At 34.2% G+C, this 16,578-nt stretch overlaps 1 protein-coding gene across 1 annotated transcript; it reads right to left on the minus strand.

Annotated features, from left to right (window-relative positions):
• Positions 1 to 3,477: 3,477 nt before the first annotated feature.
• Positions 3,478 to 4,215, minus strand: LOC139859622 (uncharacterized). Its single transcript, XM_071848400.1, has one exon. It carries the CDS (start codon positions 4,213 to 4,215, stop codon positions 3,478 to 3,480), a length of 738 nt encoding a protein of 245 aa, XP_071704501.1.
• Positions 4,216 to 16,578: the final 12,363 nt, after the last annotated feature.

The following is a 16,578-nucleotide window of genomic DNA, read 5'->3' on the forward strand; positions in this document are numbered from 1 at the left end:
TGATAAAAATGTTATATGTTAACAAAGATAATAATAATAAAAGTGATAAAAATAATAGTAATGATAATAATAATAATGTTGGTAATGATAAAAAAGAATGATAATACTTATAATGATAACGAAAATGATAATTTTAATAAAAATACTCTTGTTAACAATAAAAATTTCGAAAATGATAATTTTAAGGATATTACTAATCATAATATTAATAATAATAATAATATTAATAATACCCATTTTACTTATTTTGATTATAATGATATAAACTAAATTAAGGATAGTAATAGGAATCATAATAATAGTTTCTAACATAACTATAAACAATAATAATAATAAATAGAGTAAAATTACTACCTCCAAGAAATGGCTTTTAAAAAAAATATAACACCCTTGCCTAGGCTCGAACCTGCGACCTCCCGCTAACCCAATAACACCACTAACCAACTGCTCCATTTCATTTTTCTTGATTTAACTGATACTTATTTTTATTTAACCCCTTTAACCGTGATCTTCTCCCTCTTCAAAAATTCAATCGACTAAAAATGATTTATAACTAAAACCACATCTTATTCACTAATCACATAATTATCATCTTCATCAATTTATCAATCGAATCCATATTACTGTCATCATCCTAATCTTTGCTTCTTCTTTTTTTTCTTCATCTTAATTATCATCCTAATCCTCTTCATCATTTATTATTATCAACCTCTTAAATAAAAAAAAATTTATTCAATCGTGCCTAACTTGTCGGCCATGAACTGAACCTTAACCCACATCCATAAAAATTTGTCTAGGATTCTTTTATAATACATTTCAAAGAATCTTCACTTTATTCAAATTGTCAAACAATTAAATTGTATTCTATCTTCATTATACAATACGACTCACCCTCATGTATCATCATCTCCATGATCGTTCTTCCTTATCATTATGCACCTCATCACCTTTGTACACTATCATATACATATCATCCTTGTTAGTTACGGATCAACCAAAATAGAAACAGACTCGCGTACAGTGGCAGCCTGTTAGCGACGAGGAAAGAGAGAAAAAAATGACGGTTGGTGGTGATTTGCTGTTGGGGTGACGGTGGTAATGATTGGGTGATTCGGTGGTGGATTACGGTGGTTGTGAGCTTGGTGGGTAAGAGTGTTGGTAGAAAGTGATGGTTGCAAACTATGGTGTTCGTTGGTGTTTAAACGGGTAAGGTGGTGAAGGTGTCGGGGTTTCACGATCATGAGAGGAGACATGAATGATGATGGTGAGAAATGATGGTGGTTTGGTGTGGTATTAAGGTAGAAGATGGCAGTGGATAACCAACGGTGGTGGCGGTGGTTCGATAAAGGTGACGGGTGGTGCTCTTTGGTCCGATGGAATATATACTCCGTATGTAATTATGGGTGTGACAAAAGGACAAAAAGTTTGATAAATAAGTTCGTTTTATGCCGCCTCTTCCATTCTTCTAAATTGTTGTGCTTCAACGTTAACTTGTGTGATCCGTTTGTAACATCAATCGATAGATGTTTGTGTGGGTTTGTTCTTAAACCGATGAGGAGTAGTAATTTTAGTGGTTGAAGTGGTGTCGGATAGAATAGAAAACAAGAACATGAATGAGTATAGTGGTTCGTTTGATGATAACAGTGATAAAGGTGGTTTTTGGGTTCGGTTTTACTCAATGGTTATGGGGATCTCGGCTTAGAAGAAACCGGAGATGATGAGGGTTTGTCGAGCAACAGGGGATCGAAAGTAGCAGAAAAACAAGATGTTGGGTGGTTATTTTGTTGAGAAATAACTAACTAGAATATGGATCCATCATATTTATAAAGAAACATGAAGTATACGTTTAAGTTGGTGTTTATGGTTGTTAAGTTGGGTCAACCAAGAGATATATAATGGTTGTGATATTATCATCAATTTTACATCTAAATGCATGTATATAAATATGCATCAAATTAGTGGGAAACAAAGAGTACAAGTGGGAGGTGACAAAAGCAACAACAATATCATATATTGAATTCTCGTGATCACATAGTATGCATATGTATATGTTTTCAATTAGTAAGACAAATGAATCATATAATACAATAATAATAATTAAGTTAAACAGTTTGCAAACGTGTGGAAAAAGAAGGTTAGTAGCCTCTTAATAATTTTAGTCTATCGACATATCAATTTCGGATATTATCTAGTGCTCTGTTGTTAATCAATGGCGGATAAAAATGTTCAGAACAATCCCATATTTTTAAATTAACTATATTTATTTATTTTGGTCATTATGGTATAAAATTCGATCATTAACTATTAAATAAAAATTACATTAATTATTCACTCCCAATCTCAAATAAAATATAAAAAGTTTTAAAATTCAACAAATAGTTCCTAAATACATTTTTAATAAGCCTAAAATTTATATTACTCATTTTCGGATCACCGTTTATTTTAAAATCACATAAGTTCCTTTTTAACTCGCTTACTATCAATCGAAAGAAAATTGAGCGTTACCTTTGCTTACTAAATAACTTTGAAATTACAAAATAGATATATTATATATATTTTATTTATATATAGATACTTTTTATATATTATTATTATTTTTACAAAATTAATTATAAAAATTACGACATATACTATTTCATATTATTATATACAAATATATATATATATATATATATATATATATATATATATATATATATATATATATATATATATATATATATATATATATATATATTTAAAATATATGTATATCCATTTACAAGCAATCGTATCGTGAGTCGTCGGGAATAGTCAAAGGTTAAATGAATTCATGTAAACAGTTTCAAACTTTTGTAACTCAACATTACAGACTTTGCTTATCTTGTCGAAATCATATAAGATTTAAGTTTAAATTTGGTCGAAAATCTCTGGGTCGTCACAGTATATATCATCGCCTAGGTAATACCCTCTTTCGTAGTGACGCCCGTTGACATCAAATGGTGAAGGTGGAGCTGTTCCATCTTTTATATAGTTGAAAATTGGTGATGCATTTAGAACGTTAATATCATTGTTCGAACCTGCCATACCAAAGAATGCATGCCATATCCACAATTCTTGTGAGGCGACTGCTTCAAGCATTACCAGTGTTGCAAAAGTCGGCCGAGTCGGCCGACGCGTCGTTTTTTAGGCATGACCGACGCGTCGTTGCTAAAAAGTCGGTCAAATGTAAAAAGTCGGTCAAAGTCGGAAAAAGTCGGTCAAAGTCGGTCAGAGTCGGTCAAAGTCGATCAAAGTCAGTCAAAGTCGGTCAATTTTTTTTTTTTTTGTAATATTGTTAATAATTGTTAATTGTTCATGTTTATTGTAAATATAGTTTATATTTAAAGATTTGATCTATATAATATCATATATAAATATATATTTAATAAAACTATTTTAAAAAGTCAATGTTAGTCAACGCCCGTTGCGTCGCCGTTGCGTCTGACGCGTCGTTTTTTAGGCATGACCGATGCATCTCCGACTCGCGTCTTTTACAACCTTGAGCATTACAGAAGGCCCTTTTTGATCACCTCTTGTGTATTGCCATTGCCAACCAACAGGACAATTCTTCCACTCCCAATGCATACAATCTATACTACCAAGCATACCCGGTAAACCATGTTTTTGTTCGTGAAAATTATAAAGTCTAGCGATATCTTGGGCAGTGGGTTTTCGCAAATATTCTCTAGCAAACAAATGAAATACGCATTTGCAGAAATAATCTAAACATAAAGCGGCCGTTTTCTCACCTATTTTTATATTTTCGTCAAACAAATCGGGTGTAGTTCCATATGCCATTTGACGTATGGCCGCTGTACACTTTTGAAGAATCGTCAAACTTTGACGACCTGTTGCATCGGGACGTTCCTGAAAAAACAAAAAATATTCAAGAATATTGGTACTATTAAAATTAGATATACCTTCCACAATTCGGAGAAATAATTGACGACTCATTCGATAACGTATCTTAAATTTATTTTCGGGATACATTAGTGTCTCCGAAAAATAATCATTATATAACCTTATAGCAGCATCTTCACGATCCCTAGCAATATAAACCCGGCTTCGAGGGAATCGCGAACTGCTTGCTTCTCCATCGACTTCTTCTTCCGTTAAACTATTAATAAAACTAACAATATTTTCATCATCGGAATCATCATCAAGAAACTCGAGCATCTTGTAAGTATCTTTCATTTTGAAAAAAAAATAAAATTGTTGTTTGTATGTTATTTGATTAAAATAAAAGAATGGAACTAGGATAGATAAAGTTTGTGTGTTAAAAATTCATGTAAATGTACATATATATATGGAAAAAAAAATTACTTTTTTTTTATATGCAACGGCTAATAGAAACAGACGAACCAGAGCTCGCCACGTGTCACCAACATCCGTTACCCTTCCCGTTTCTTCTCCCCAAACGCCAAAGTGATGGCATCAAGTGTCGCCTTGTTACGGCGCCTCTGCGGCGTTTCTTCTCCTCCAGTCGGAAGTGACGGCGTCTCCCACCACCGATACAAATGGTCTTAAAAATGAAAGAGCCAACTGAAAAGATGCAAGAGGGAAACCAACCAGCCTCAAAACGAGAAAACTAACCAATAAAAAATCACGCTATCTAGCTCCGAGCCTCGCCCTAACCAAAAAACAATCAAACAGAATCGAAACTTATAGCAAAAATTCAAATAAAAAAACGCTACCACGCAAAACAAAATAAACACCGCACGTCTAAACCACCAAGCAAAAAACATGAAGCACCAAAACCAAACACAACGGATTGAGAGCTAACAACCACTGTCATTCACTTCATCGAAAAAGATATTCTTCCCCTTATCCTTGATTATAGGTCACGAAAACTTACCCTCAAGTTGCTCATATGTAATATTTTTCCTCCTCTACATTTATAAGTGAATCTATCAGGAGAACCGGTATTGGACTCATTTGAAGGACCCTCAACTCCACCGAAACCGGACGAGGAACCAACTTCCCCTGTTACTCTATCAACGATGACCTCATTATGTACACCATCATCATCCCTCCCTCGACAGTACTCACATTAACATGTATTTACTGAACATTTTTTATTTCTTTATTTACCATAATTCATGATTAATATAAGTATAAATGAGGAAATATATGTAGATTGAATTAATAAATATTAATTAGAAATTAAGACATTTTAAAACATTAGGTGTTCATTAAATACGGTTAACATGTGTCAGAGAGATGCGCGTTAGCATAACTCAAAATAAATGGCAATTGCTCTTATTTTTATTGGAACAAAAATTTACTCAGAGTTTAATTAAAATTTTTTTTCCAACAATTCTAAGATTGCTGTTAAAATGTTCAAAATACTTATATATTTTTTATAATCATCATGTAAGTCAACATAACTGCTACATACAAGTTTTTAAGCAACTTAACGAATAACTTGAAAGTTTGTTTTTTTCTTTAAATAATCATTAAATTAAATATTATTAAAATTTCGACTATGTCTCTTTAAATTTTAGAAATTCAACTTTAAATATATCAATTAATTTATTATTACATTAAATGAATGACAAATTAGATAATAAATTACTATATCTTAAATTCATTGAAAAGTCATATAGGACTATTTTTTTGAATGGATGGAATAATTTTTAGTACTTTCCATTAACACGTACTTATACACGAGTAGTTATATAATTATAGTTTAAATTTGAGAATTAGTTATTATATGTAATGTGAAAATTTATATATCTTAATTCTTAACCATTGAATAAGTTTCTAAAAAGGGATTTGCTAACATGTGCCATATGATACATGTTAAAAAAACATTTATTAACTCAAAACTTTCTTTCTAAAGACAAAATAATATTAAATACACATATTATTTTGACATCTTTCAACATTATTGAATACGATTTAACTTATTTAAGGAAATAATTACAATCATTAATGCATCTTATCATGTGTCATGGTGGCACATTGTAGCAAAATTCTTCTAAAAATCTTGAAAACAATTGATTATCTCAACTTTTCATAACTCATTTGTACTTCTGTTGTATGTATATATATATATATATATATATATATATAATTATTAACGGAGAGTATAATAACTATATACTACCACCACTACTACTACTTTATATAAGAGGATTATGATGATGTCATAAAAAAGTCTTTCTCAATCATAAAGTATGGGAAAAAAATACCTGACACATGCAGGGGCGGAACTTGAACCCGATCACAGATGGGGCGGATGTAAAAACTTATTAGATTTTTCATTACAGCTGAGGTAAACACTAATAAAAACCTTATTTTTTAGTAAAAATAAAATTTAGTGTAAAATTTTTTAAAAAAAAAATCCAGCTGGGGCCGCCCTGCCTTCACTATCCTCCGCCACTGGACACATGTATTTTTCTGTTAACTTTTCAGTTTTATATCTTACTTTTTATCTATCATTTTGACTTACATGTATAAAGTATGGATACAAAAGAACTTTATCACATTATTTATTTTATTTATGAAAGTAAATAATTAATTTGTGACATATATAAAAGTAATAATGGACATAGATATGGGAAGTATAGAGTATATTATTTTGACATTAAACTCTCACACCCTATTATAAATATAGGTATCTTTTGATCACGCAGGTGATAACGTCATTGTAACTTGCTGATTTTTTTCATATGCGGTCAATATCGTCACACTTGCCTTTGTAATTTAGTATGTGTTCATGAGGTCACGTTCCATTTATTATTATTACATTATTATAAGTATTTAAAAATTGTATGTTATGCATATGCTCTTTCACATATGTATCAAGTATTATTATTATTATAACGCTAAGTATCACGTTTAAACAATCTATCTATAATTATAAGTAGTATTATTATAACGCTAATTATCACGTTTAAACAATCTATATTTTAATTTTAATTATAACCCGTGTATGATTCAGAAAGATTGTTTTGATGAAGTTATATATCTAAAAAACTATATGCATATTTTATTTACATCTTTTATTGGCGTATTTTAGTTAATTAATTAACTTCATAATACGAAATGAGATGATACGCAATGATGTTGACATGTAAAAGAGAATTCTTTTTTTTTTCTTTCAGCATAAGCTACCAATCACACGGTCCGTCCTCTAAGCACCTTTGAAAGGCAGGGAGTGCAACAACATACACATACGCTTTCCTTTACTCCACGATACACTATCAGATAGACATTAATATTCAATATATCCATATAGTCTAATAAATCTCTAAAATGATGATATCATCATTAAGCTAACTATTCTTTAATTTTCATAATGATGATGTCATAATTATATATTAATTTAATTAAAAAAATACAAAATCTTTTATAAAAGAAAATATTAATCTCTCCTAAATTGTAATTTTATTTTTCCAAAAAAATATAAAAGACATTTATTATTATTAATAATAATAATTATTATTATTAAAAATATAAATATTAATATTCAACTTTGAGCGAACTTTATGTTTGTAAAATCAGCGACAAGTTTTTTAGTCGGAATCCGTGGTTCCACGGAGCAATAAACTAAATGACTTTAACATTTACATTCACTTAATACCTAAAACATATCATTAAACTGTTTCGTTCAAACAAACCCGTATTTTCACAGGTCATTTTACTAGTAATTTATTAAACGGCTATATCGACATCGAATACTCTCATTTGTCACCACACACACGTCAGGAGGAAACCCAATTCGCGACGATGTTGGCAGTACCAACGAAGGTCGGGAAAACCCTCCAGGAACCTTCCCAAATCGCATTGATGTTGACAGTACCATCAAAGATTGAAAACTGGGGCGGAGGTATAGCAAAACTTGAGGTGGCACAGGCCCCCACTCAATCCATGAGCCCAACAAGCAATTAGTTGTTAAAATTTTGCACTCCACACAAAGGATCCCAACCTAATTGGACATAGGACTCCATTAGCAAAGATTTAATTTAGGTTATTTGTTTTTATGAAAAAAATCAACACGTGTCAGTATCACGTATGGTATGTTTAATTAGCACAGTTAGTGTGTTTTTTAATTTTAGATTTATTTTTAATAAAACAAATATTGTATTAACAATTACTATGTATCTTAGAGAGAAGATATTGGCCATTTATCACATTCCTTTTCGTTAGCATTACATCAAGCTAATTAGGAAAACTATGAAATTTTAAGGTTTGAGTTTTTTTTTTAAATGTTTTTTTTTTCACATCAGTTTGGGATCACCCAGGGGGACTTAAGCACTCACGCGTTCATCTTCCGTAATTGCATAACCCGCCTCAACTACTGCCCTGGAAGAAACCCGGACCCTATCGATTTTTATACTTGATATAATTTGATACGAAGTATTATTTTGTGACCCCATCGATTTAAAATTCTGGCTACGCCCCTGGTTGAAAATTCCGTGTTTGGAGTCGGAATCGAACCTGAGTTGGCAGTACCCCAAGTTGGATCTCACTCCTATACCACTCAAGTGAAGCTTCGGTGGTATTCGATATACCATTTAACTCACCAACTCCAGTGCCGTATTTTGGTGACTTGAGCAGCACCTCCGGACGCTGCAAATCCATTTTCCGTAAATCGTAGAATACAACTAGCATGTAATAAGTCGAAGTAATGAGACTAAGAATATAACGCCATCACGTGTTGCGAAAAGTTTGAATAAAAATACAATCCAAATTGTGACTCGCTGTCATCACCCTTAAAAAAATTGGAAGATTGAAGTAGTTGAAGTTGGAGGAGTCACTCACCATCTAAAATATCAGCAAATGCCAGTACTACAGAAAATACATGAAAATGATAATTTAAGGGAACTTTCATAATTTTATATTTAGTTTAGCTAACATAGAAATCAAGCAATAACAACCTAGATCACAACACACCTGTATTAAAACAAATTAAGTGAACTTTTTACTATGATATTAATTAATTTGAATACAGACGCATGTCAAGCTTTTTTTTATAGCAATTTTTTTCAACTTTAGAAATAATTAAATAAATAGAGAACGCCAACCTCATCATTTGTGCCTGAAGCCATGTAGAACATGGAATCACAACATTAAGGTTTCTTGTCAAACTTATTAGCTAGGTCACGGACAGAGAGACGTTTGGGCTGATCACGGGGCTGAGCCTTTTCAGATTCTTGACATTTTCCATAATGATATTGGCTAGTTCTGGAATATAGTAACCTCCTTTAGCAAACACTTGAATGATTAACTAATAAAAAATACTAGTAAGAAGCAGTTAATGACAGAACTAATTAATTTACTAAACTGAACCTGCCTATTCTTTTCATATCTAAAAGAAATCCCTGCCACTGAACAGGTACATTTCTAACCATTTCATCAGGATGACATAAGTATCCTTTAGCAATACCGTAAAGAAGATCGAATCAACCAATATAATTACTCCAGATATAATCACATATATAATGATCATAACGAAAGACGGGGATGGAAATTTAATATGATTTGATGCAACGAAACGCACATTAAGATTTCTAGTGTTCACATTAAATCCGCAATGATTGTTTTGTTGTGTAATTGTTAGAATTAGTTGTAGTGTTTTGATTAATTAGAAGTGTTGATTAGTTTTGATTTAGATGTAGTAAGTATGTACTGTTTAGTTGATTTGTATTAAAAGAGGGGATGTGGAGAAGACTTGTGATTTAGAAAGATTGTGTATTTATTACTTGAAATTGAATTGTATGTTTTTTGTTGTTACATCAAATGCAAGATCATATGCCTATTTATTGGCCTCAAACGTGGATAAAAATATCTAGATTTTTTTGATAGAATTTTCTAGATATTTTTGTTAATGATATCTATATATTTTTGTTAGAACTATCTAGATAATTTTGTTAATAATATCTAGATATTTTTGATATAAATATCTAGATAATTTTGTAGATAATTCTATAAATACATTAATATTTTAACACTCCTCCTTAATGTATTTCGATGTTACTCCGAACATGTTACGTAGGAACTCGAACTTGGGTCTTGGTAGTGCTTTAGTGAAAATGTCTGCAATCTGCTCTTCGGTCTTGCAGTATTTTAATTCAATATCTTTCTTGGCGGAGACTTCTAGTAGAAAGTGATACTTGATGTCAATATGTTTTGTTCTGCCATGAAACACAGGATTCTTAGCCATCGCGATCGCGGACTTGTTGTCGCAGAATATTTTTGTAGCTTAATCTTGTTTCTCGCCCATGTCTTCTAGTATTCTTCTTAGCCATATAGCTTGATTAGCTGAGTTTGCAGCTGCGACGTACTCGGCTTCTGCTGACGATTGTGCCACCGTTTCTTGTTTCTTTGATGTCCAAGAGAATACACCAGATCCAAGTGTGAATGTGTATCCTGAAGTACTTTTCATGTCATCCACCGATCCGGCCCAGTCACTGTCTGTGTATCCATGAAGCTCCGAGTCTGTAGTCAGCTTGTACCATATACCATAGTCCATGGTACCTTGCAAATATATGATGTCTGGTCTTGTTGCTGTTAGATATAGTAGACTTCCAATGAGACTTCTGAATCTTGAAGCGTCTGCTTTCTCAGATCCATCTTCTTGTCTCATCTTCTCATTGGCAACAAGTGACGTGGCTACGGTTTTACAACCGTATAGTTTAAACTTTTTTAGAAGATTTCTGTATATTTTTTTTGACAAATGAAGATGCCTTCATTTTCTTGACTGATTTCGATGCCAAGAAAATAGCGCATCAAACCAAGGTCGCTCATCTCGAACGTTTTCATCATGTCTTCTTTAAATTCTCGTATCATCCTCTCATTGTTTCCAGTATATATTAGATCATCGACATACAAGGAAATAATGAGAGTGTCCGAGTTACCTTGGGTTTTGATGTAGAGTGTAGGCTCACTTTGACTCCTCCTGAATCCTGAACTTGTGAAGTAGCTGTCAATTCGACTGTACCATGCGCGTGGTGCTTGTTTAAGTCCATATAAGGCTTTCTTGAGCTTCAGGAATTGGTCTTCTTTTCCTTTTTGAATGAACCCTTGTGGTTGCTCTACATATATTTCTTCTTAGAGATACCCATTTAGAAAGGCTGATTTTACATCTAGTTGGTGAATCTTCCATCTTCGTTGAGCTGCTAGCGCCACAAGTGCTCTTATAGTATCCAGTCGAGCTACTGGTGCAAAAGTTTCGTTGTAGTCGACTCCAGGCTGTTGCGAGTAGCCTTTAGCTACTAGCCTTGCTTTGTATTTTTGTATAGATCCATCAGGGTTGAGCTTTGTTTTGTAAACCCACTTAACTCCAATGATTTCTTTATTTTCTGGAGGATCAACTAACTCCCATGTGTTGTTTTTCTCGATCATTCTGATTTCTTCGTTCATAGCAGCCACCCACTTTTCATCTTTGGATGCAACTTCATAGCTTTCGGGTTCAATAGTTGTGAAGTTGCAAGTCTCGTATACCTCTGTTAACTTTTTAACTCTTCCAGGTGTTGACTCTGGACTTGAATCGTCTTGCGCTAATGGTAGTGTTGCTGACGGAGAAGTTGGCGTAGTAGGGCTCATTTCTCCGGTACTTTCATCTTGTTCAGACAGCTCCATTTGTAGTGGTTGTTGAGCTGGAGTTTCCATAGATATCTGCGGCAGATATGTTTGTTTTTCAACTTTGTCTTTCTCTCAGTTCCAAGAAGCGTCTTCGTCAAACTCCACGTCTCGGCTTATCACGATGTTATTGGTCTTCAGGTTATAGACTCGGTATCCTTTTGACTGTGTGCTATAGCCCAAGAATATTTCTTTTTCTGATTTTTCTTGGAGTTTGTGACGTTTCTCCTTAGGAACATGGATGTAGCAAATACTCCCAAATACTCGCAGATGTTTCGCCGACGGTTTCCTTCAACTCCATGCCTCTATCGGAGTCTTGTTTTCTACGGCTTTCGTGGGACATCGATTTAATATATATACAGCAGTGTATACAGCTTCAGCCCAGAAACTGTTTGGAAGGCCTTTTTCATGTATCATTGTTTTGGCCATTTCCATTACAGTTCTATTTTTGCGTTCAGAGACACCATTTTGCTCAGGGGCATAACCAACAGTGAGTTGGCGTTTAACTCCTTCATCTTCGCAAAATTTATTGAATTGTGTAGAGGTATATTCCTTTCCTCTATCACTCCTTAGTGTTTTTATATGATGGCCACTACTCTTTTCTACGAAATTCTTGAACTTCTTGAATATAGTAAATACTTTAGATTTTTCACGCATGAAGTACACCCACGTCATTCTAGAATAGTCATCGATGAAGAGAATAAAGTACCTGTTTTGGTTAAGTGACGGGGTCCTCATTGGTCCACAAATGTCGGTGTGCACCAACTCTAGTATACCTTTCGCTCTCCAGGCTTTGTCACGAGGGAAAGGTTTTCGATGTTGCTTGCCCATCATACAGCTTTCACACGTGTCGGTGATCTCTTCTATGTTCGGCAAGTCTCTCATCATATTCTTCTGTTGGAGGATTTTTAGTGCGTGAAAGTTAAAGTGGCCAAATCTTCGATGCCATAGCCATGATTCTTCAACTTGAACTTTCATGGCTGTGTCTTGGATATACTGCCAACGAAGCGAAAAGTTGCGGTTCTCCATTGACACTTCGGCTATTAATTTATAGTTGTTTTTCTTGTCACGAATAACACATGATTTATCTTCGAAGAGTAAAGAGTATCTGTGCTCCATCATTTGACCAACACTTAGCAAGTTACTTGCAAGGCTTGGTACTAAAAGAACGTCATTAACAGATCGAGTGATGTTATTAGTTTGAACAGTTATCGTACCTTTGCCTTTAGTGTCAACAAGCTCTTCATTCCCTAGTTTGACGCGGGACTTGACGGAGGTGTTGATACTATGAAATAGCGTCTCATCTCCTGTCATGTGATTGCTGCACCCACTGTCGATGAACCAAGTGTCGTCTTTTAGTTCATTTGCAGCATGACAAGCATAGAATAGATGATTGTTGTTCTCGTGCATATCTTCTTTTTCTTCGGTGTAATTAGCCTGATGATTTTGTTTTAAACGACAATCTTTTTCGAGATGTCCAAATCTTCTGCAATTATTGCACTGTGGCTTGCCTTTATGAAAGCAATCTTTCTCCAAGTGGTTTGTCTTTTTGCAAATACCACATGGAGGGTAGCTTTTTCTTCTCGGATCGAACTCGGTTCTGGGTTTTTCTCCTCCTCTCGAATTTTCTTCAAGATTTCTTTTCCCCCCATTATTAGATTTTTGAGACCTTAATTTGAGTTTAGACTGAAAGGAACTTTCGAGTGAGTTTCACTACGCAGACTCAGTCTAGCCTCATATGCTTCAAGAGAGCCAATTAATTCCGTTACTGACAGAGTCTCAATGTCTTTTGACTCTTCAATAGCGGTAATTACATGATCGTATTTCTCGGTCATACTGATAAATATCTTTTCTACGATCCTCTTATCAGTTATGTTATCTCCATAGGCTCTCATTTGATTTACTATTTCTTTAATTCTAGAATAGTAATCTTTTACGGTCTCAGTCTCTTTCATATTTAAATTTTCAAAATCTCTTCTGAGAGTTAGAAGTTTGACGGATCTCACCTTGACATTTCCTTGAAATTCTTCCTGAAGGATCTTCCACGCCTCCTTAGCTGTCGTAGCTCCCATGATTCGTGGAAAGATAGACGGTGTTAAGGCTTGTTGAATGTAGCCTAGAGCAGCAGCATTTCTGACTACATTTTTGTTGTATTTTTCTTGATCTTTTGCGGACAGAGTTTCGTCGTCTTTTGGAGTTGTAAACCCGACTTCGACAATATCCCACAAGCTTTGTGTTTGAAAATATGTCTTCATTCGGATACTCCAAAAATCATAGTTGTCGCCATCAAAGATGGGGACGGAAATATTGTATGCACCAACGGTAGTCATGGTGTACACGAACGAACGCCCAAAATGGCTCTTGATACCACTTGTTAGAATTAGTTGTAGTGTTTTGATTAATTAGAAGTGTTGATTAGTTTTGATTTAGATGTAGTAAGTATGTAGTGTTTAGTTGATTTGTATTAAAAGAGGGGATGTGGAGAAGACTTGTGATTTAGAAAGATTGTGTATTTATTACCTGAAATTGAATTGTATGTTTTTTGTTGTTACATCACATGCAAGATCATATGCCTATTTATTGGCCTCAAATGTGGGTAAAAATATCTAGATTTTTTTGATAGAATTTTCTAGATATTTTTGTTAATGATATCTAGATATTTTTGTTAGAACTATGTAGATAATTTTGTTAATAATATCTAGATATTTTTGATATAAATATCTAGATAATTTTGTAGATAATTCTAGAAATACATTAATATTTTAACAGTAATAATAGTTGTTTACCAATAAGGTAAGTTACTTTGTATCAATTTCACACCAATAATAGTCCTAAACTCAGTTATCTAGTGGTTTTGATGTCTATTTACTTTTACTCCACAAGCACTGATATATATATCTTAAGCTAACTATCTAACAAAGGCCATTTCATCTATCAGATACTCAACCTTAATCAACATCACGCTATCTAACAGGGATAGCTAATGTAGTCTGCCTAAATGGAACTCAATAGATACAAATTTTGAAATTACTGTATTGATTACCGGAGATAATCTAATCCTGTGTATTAAATTATCACTACATCAACATAGCGCAAATGATCAATAAACGTGCAGTATGCATGATACAACTATTGAAATGCCACCTAACGTATACCTCTTTATCTGCAGGTTTAGCTTTGTTCAAAGCTAGCTAGTTTTTTTTTTGAACAGCAGCTAAATTTTAAAAAGAGACTAGCAAGAAGCTAGGAAGAAAAAACAATTACAGAGCGTTCATAGGATTGTCTAACCACACGTTCCAATTAATTCTACATTTTTGCCATCTAGCGTAAAGCCAATTAAAACTACAAACAATGATATTATCAACGATATTGCCTTTGCGGATCTTATTGTCTTTGAAGATGATATTGTTGCGAAGAGACCAAATGTGCCAAAGAGTAGCGATGACAATAACTCTGATGATGACTTGTTGGTGTTGTGAGTTCGGAAAGCCGTCCACCCAAGCCCAAATACTAACCAAAGAATCCCATGCTGGAATATTGAGATTAACCCACGTTGCTATGCAAGACCAAATCTCTTTTGAAATAGAACATTCAACGACCAGGTGATGTTCGTCTTCTTCGTGAATACCGCAAATGCCACAACGAATATCAACCGTATCAATACCACGGGTCAGAAGGTTCATCCTAGTAGGTAATCGACAAAGGTTGAGACGCCAAATGAAAGTATTAATTTTGATCGGAACCCATTTACACCACATTGTAGGCCGAGAAAAAGATGAAAGCGAATGATTGTCGATAAGATGACGAGCTTCTGAAACCGAGTAAAGACCATTAGAGAAACCGTGCCATAACCAAGAATCGTGATTGTCTGAAAGAACCACGTTAGTGAGAGAAGCAATGAGATTTAAAAGTTGTTGGTTTTCAATACCCCCCCTAGGATCTCTTCTCCAAGACCAAACCATTCCTTGAGCCGAGAAGTGGCTTGAAACTGAGCTACTGGGGTCAATATTAAGAGCATATAAGCGAGGGTATCTGGAATCAAGGGGAGATTTATCGTGCCAAGGGTCGGTCCAAAATTTAGCAGTTAAACCATTTCCAATCGACAATTTCAATGAGGAATCTGAAATGGAAGTAGACAAATGTATGAGGTTAATATTTTTGCAGATTGAACCCCAGACCCGCGAGGAGTAATTGTTACACGGTAATTTATTTCCTTTAGCTGAACCATGAATCGCTTGAATAAGTTTAACCCAGTTTGCTTCTTTTTCTTTGAAGAATCTGTCACGCCATTTATATACTAAGGCTTCATTCAAAGATTTAATGCTAGCGACATCGAGACCACCACAATCAGTAGGATTTAAGACCTGTCTCCACTTAATCCAATGAAGTTTACGGGAATCTTCTTTTCCTCCCCAAAAGAAGGAAGCCCGAAGTGATTCGAGCTTGTTAATAATCTTACATGGAGCTTTGAAAAGAGACATGAAGTAAGTGCCAACAGACCCAAGAACCGATTTTACGAGCGTGAGACGGCCTCCCATGGATAGAAGATTAGCTTTCCAGGATGAAAGGCGACTCCGAGCTTTGTCTAAAATAGGAATCCATCCATCCGATTTGTGCATATTGAATCCGACTGGAATGCCGAGATGAATGAAAGGCAAAAAAGCAGGAGCACAATTAATAAGATTAGCCATCGATACAACTTCGTTTGTTTGGACCCCAATCCCGTAAATGGACGATTTTGAGGCATTAATCTTTAGACCCGAAACCGCATGAAAACAAGAAAGAATGTCCATGAGGTTTAACGTGTTATAGGTATTCCATTCACCCATAAATAGAGCATCATCTGCAAACATACAAGTAGAAATAGAGGCCGAATGAGAAATATTACCCACTTTGAGAGGGCGAAAAATGGCCGCGTCTTGGGCGTCAAGGTTTGCGGCACGCAAACCCTCCATACCAATGATGAAT

Source organism: Rutidosis leptorrhynchoides, chromosome 7 (genome assembly GCF_046630445.1).
Source record: "Rutidosis leptorrhynchoides isolate AG116_Rl617_1_P2 chromosome 7, CSIRO_AGI_Rlap_v1, whole genome shotgun sequence".
NCBI lineage: Eukaryota > Viridiplantae > Streptophyta > Magnoliopsida > Asterales > Asteraceae > Rutidosis > Rutidosis leptorrhynchoides.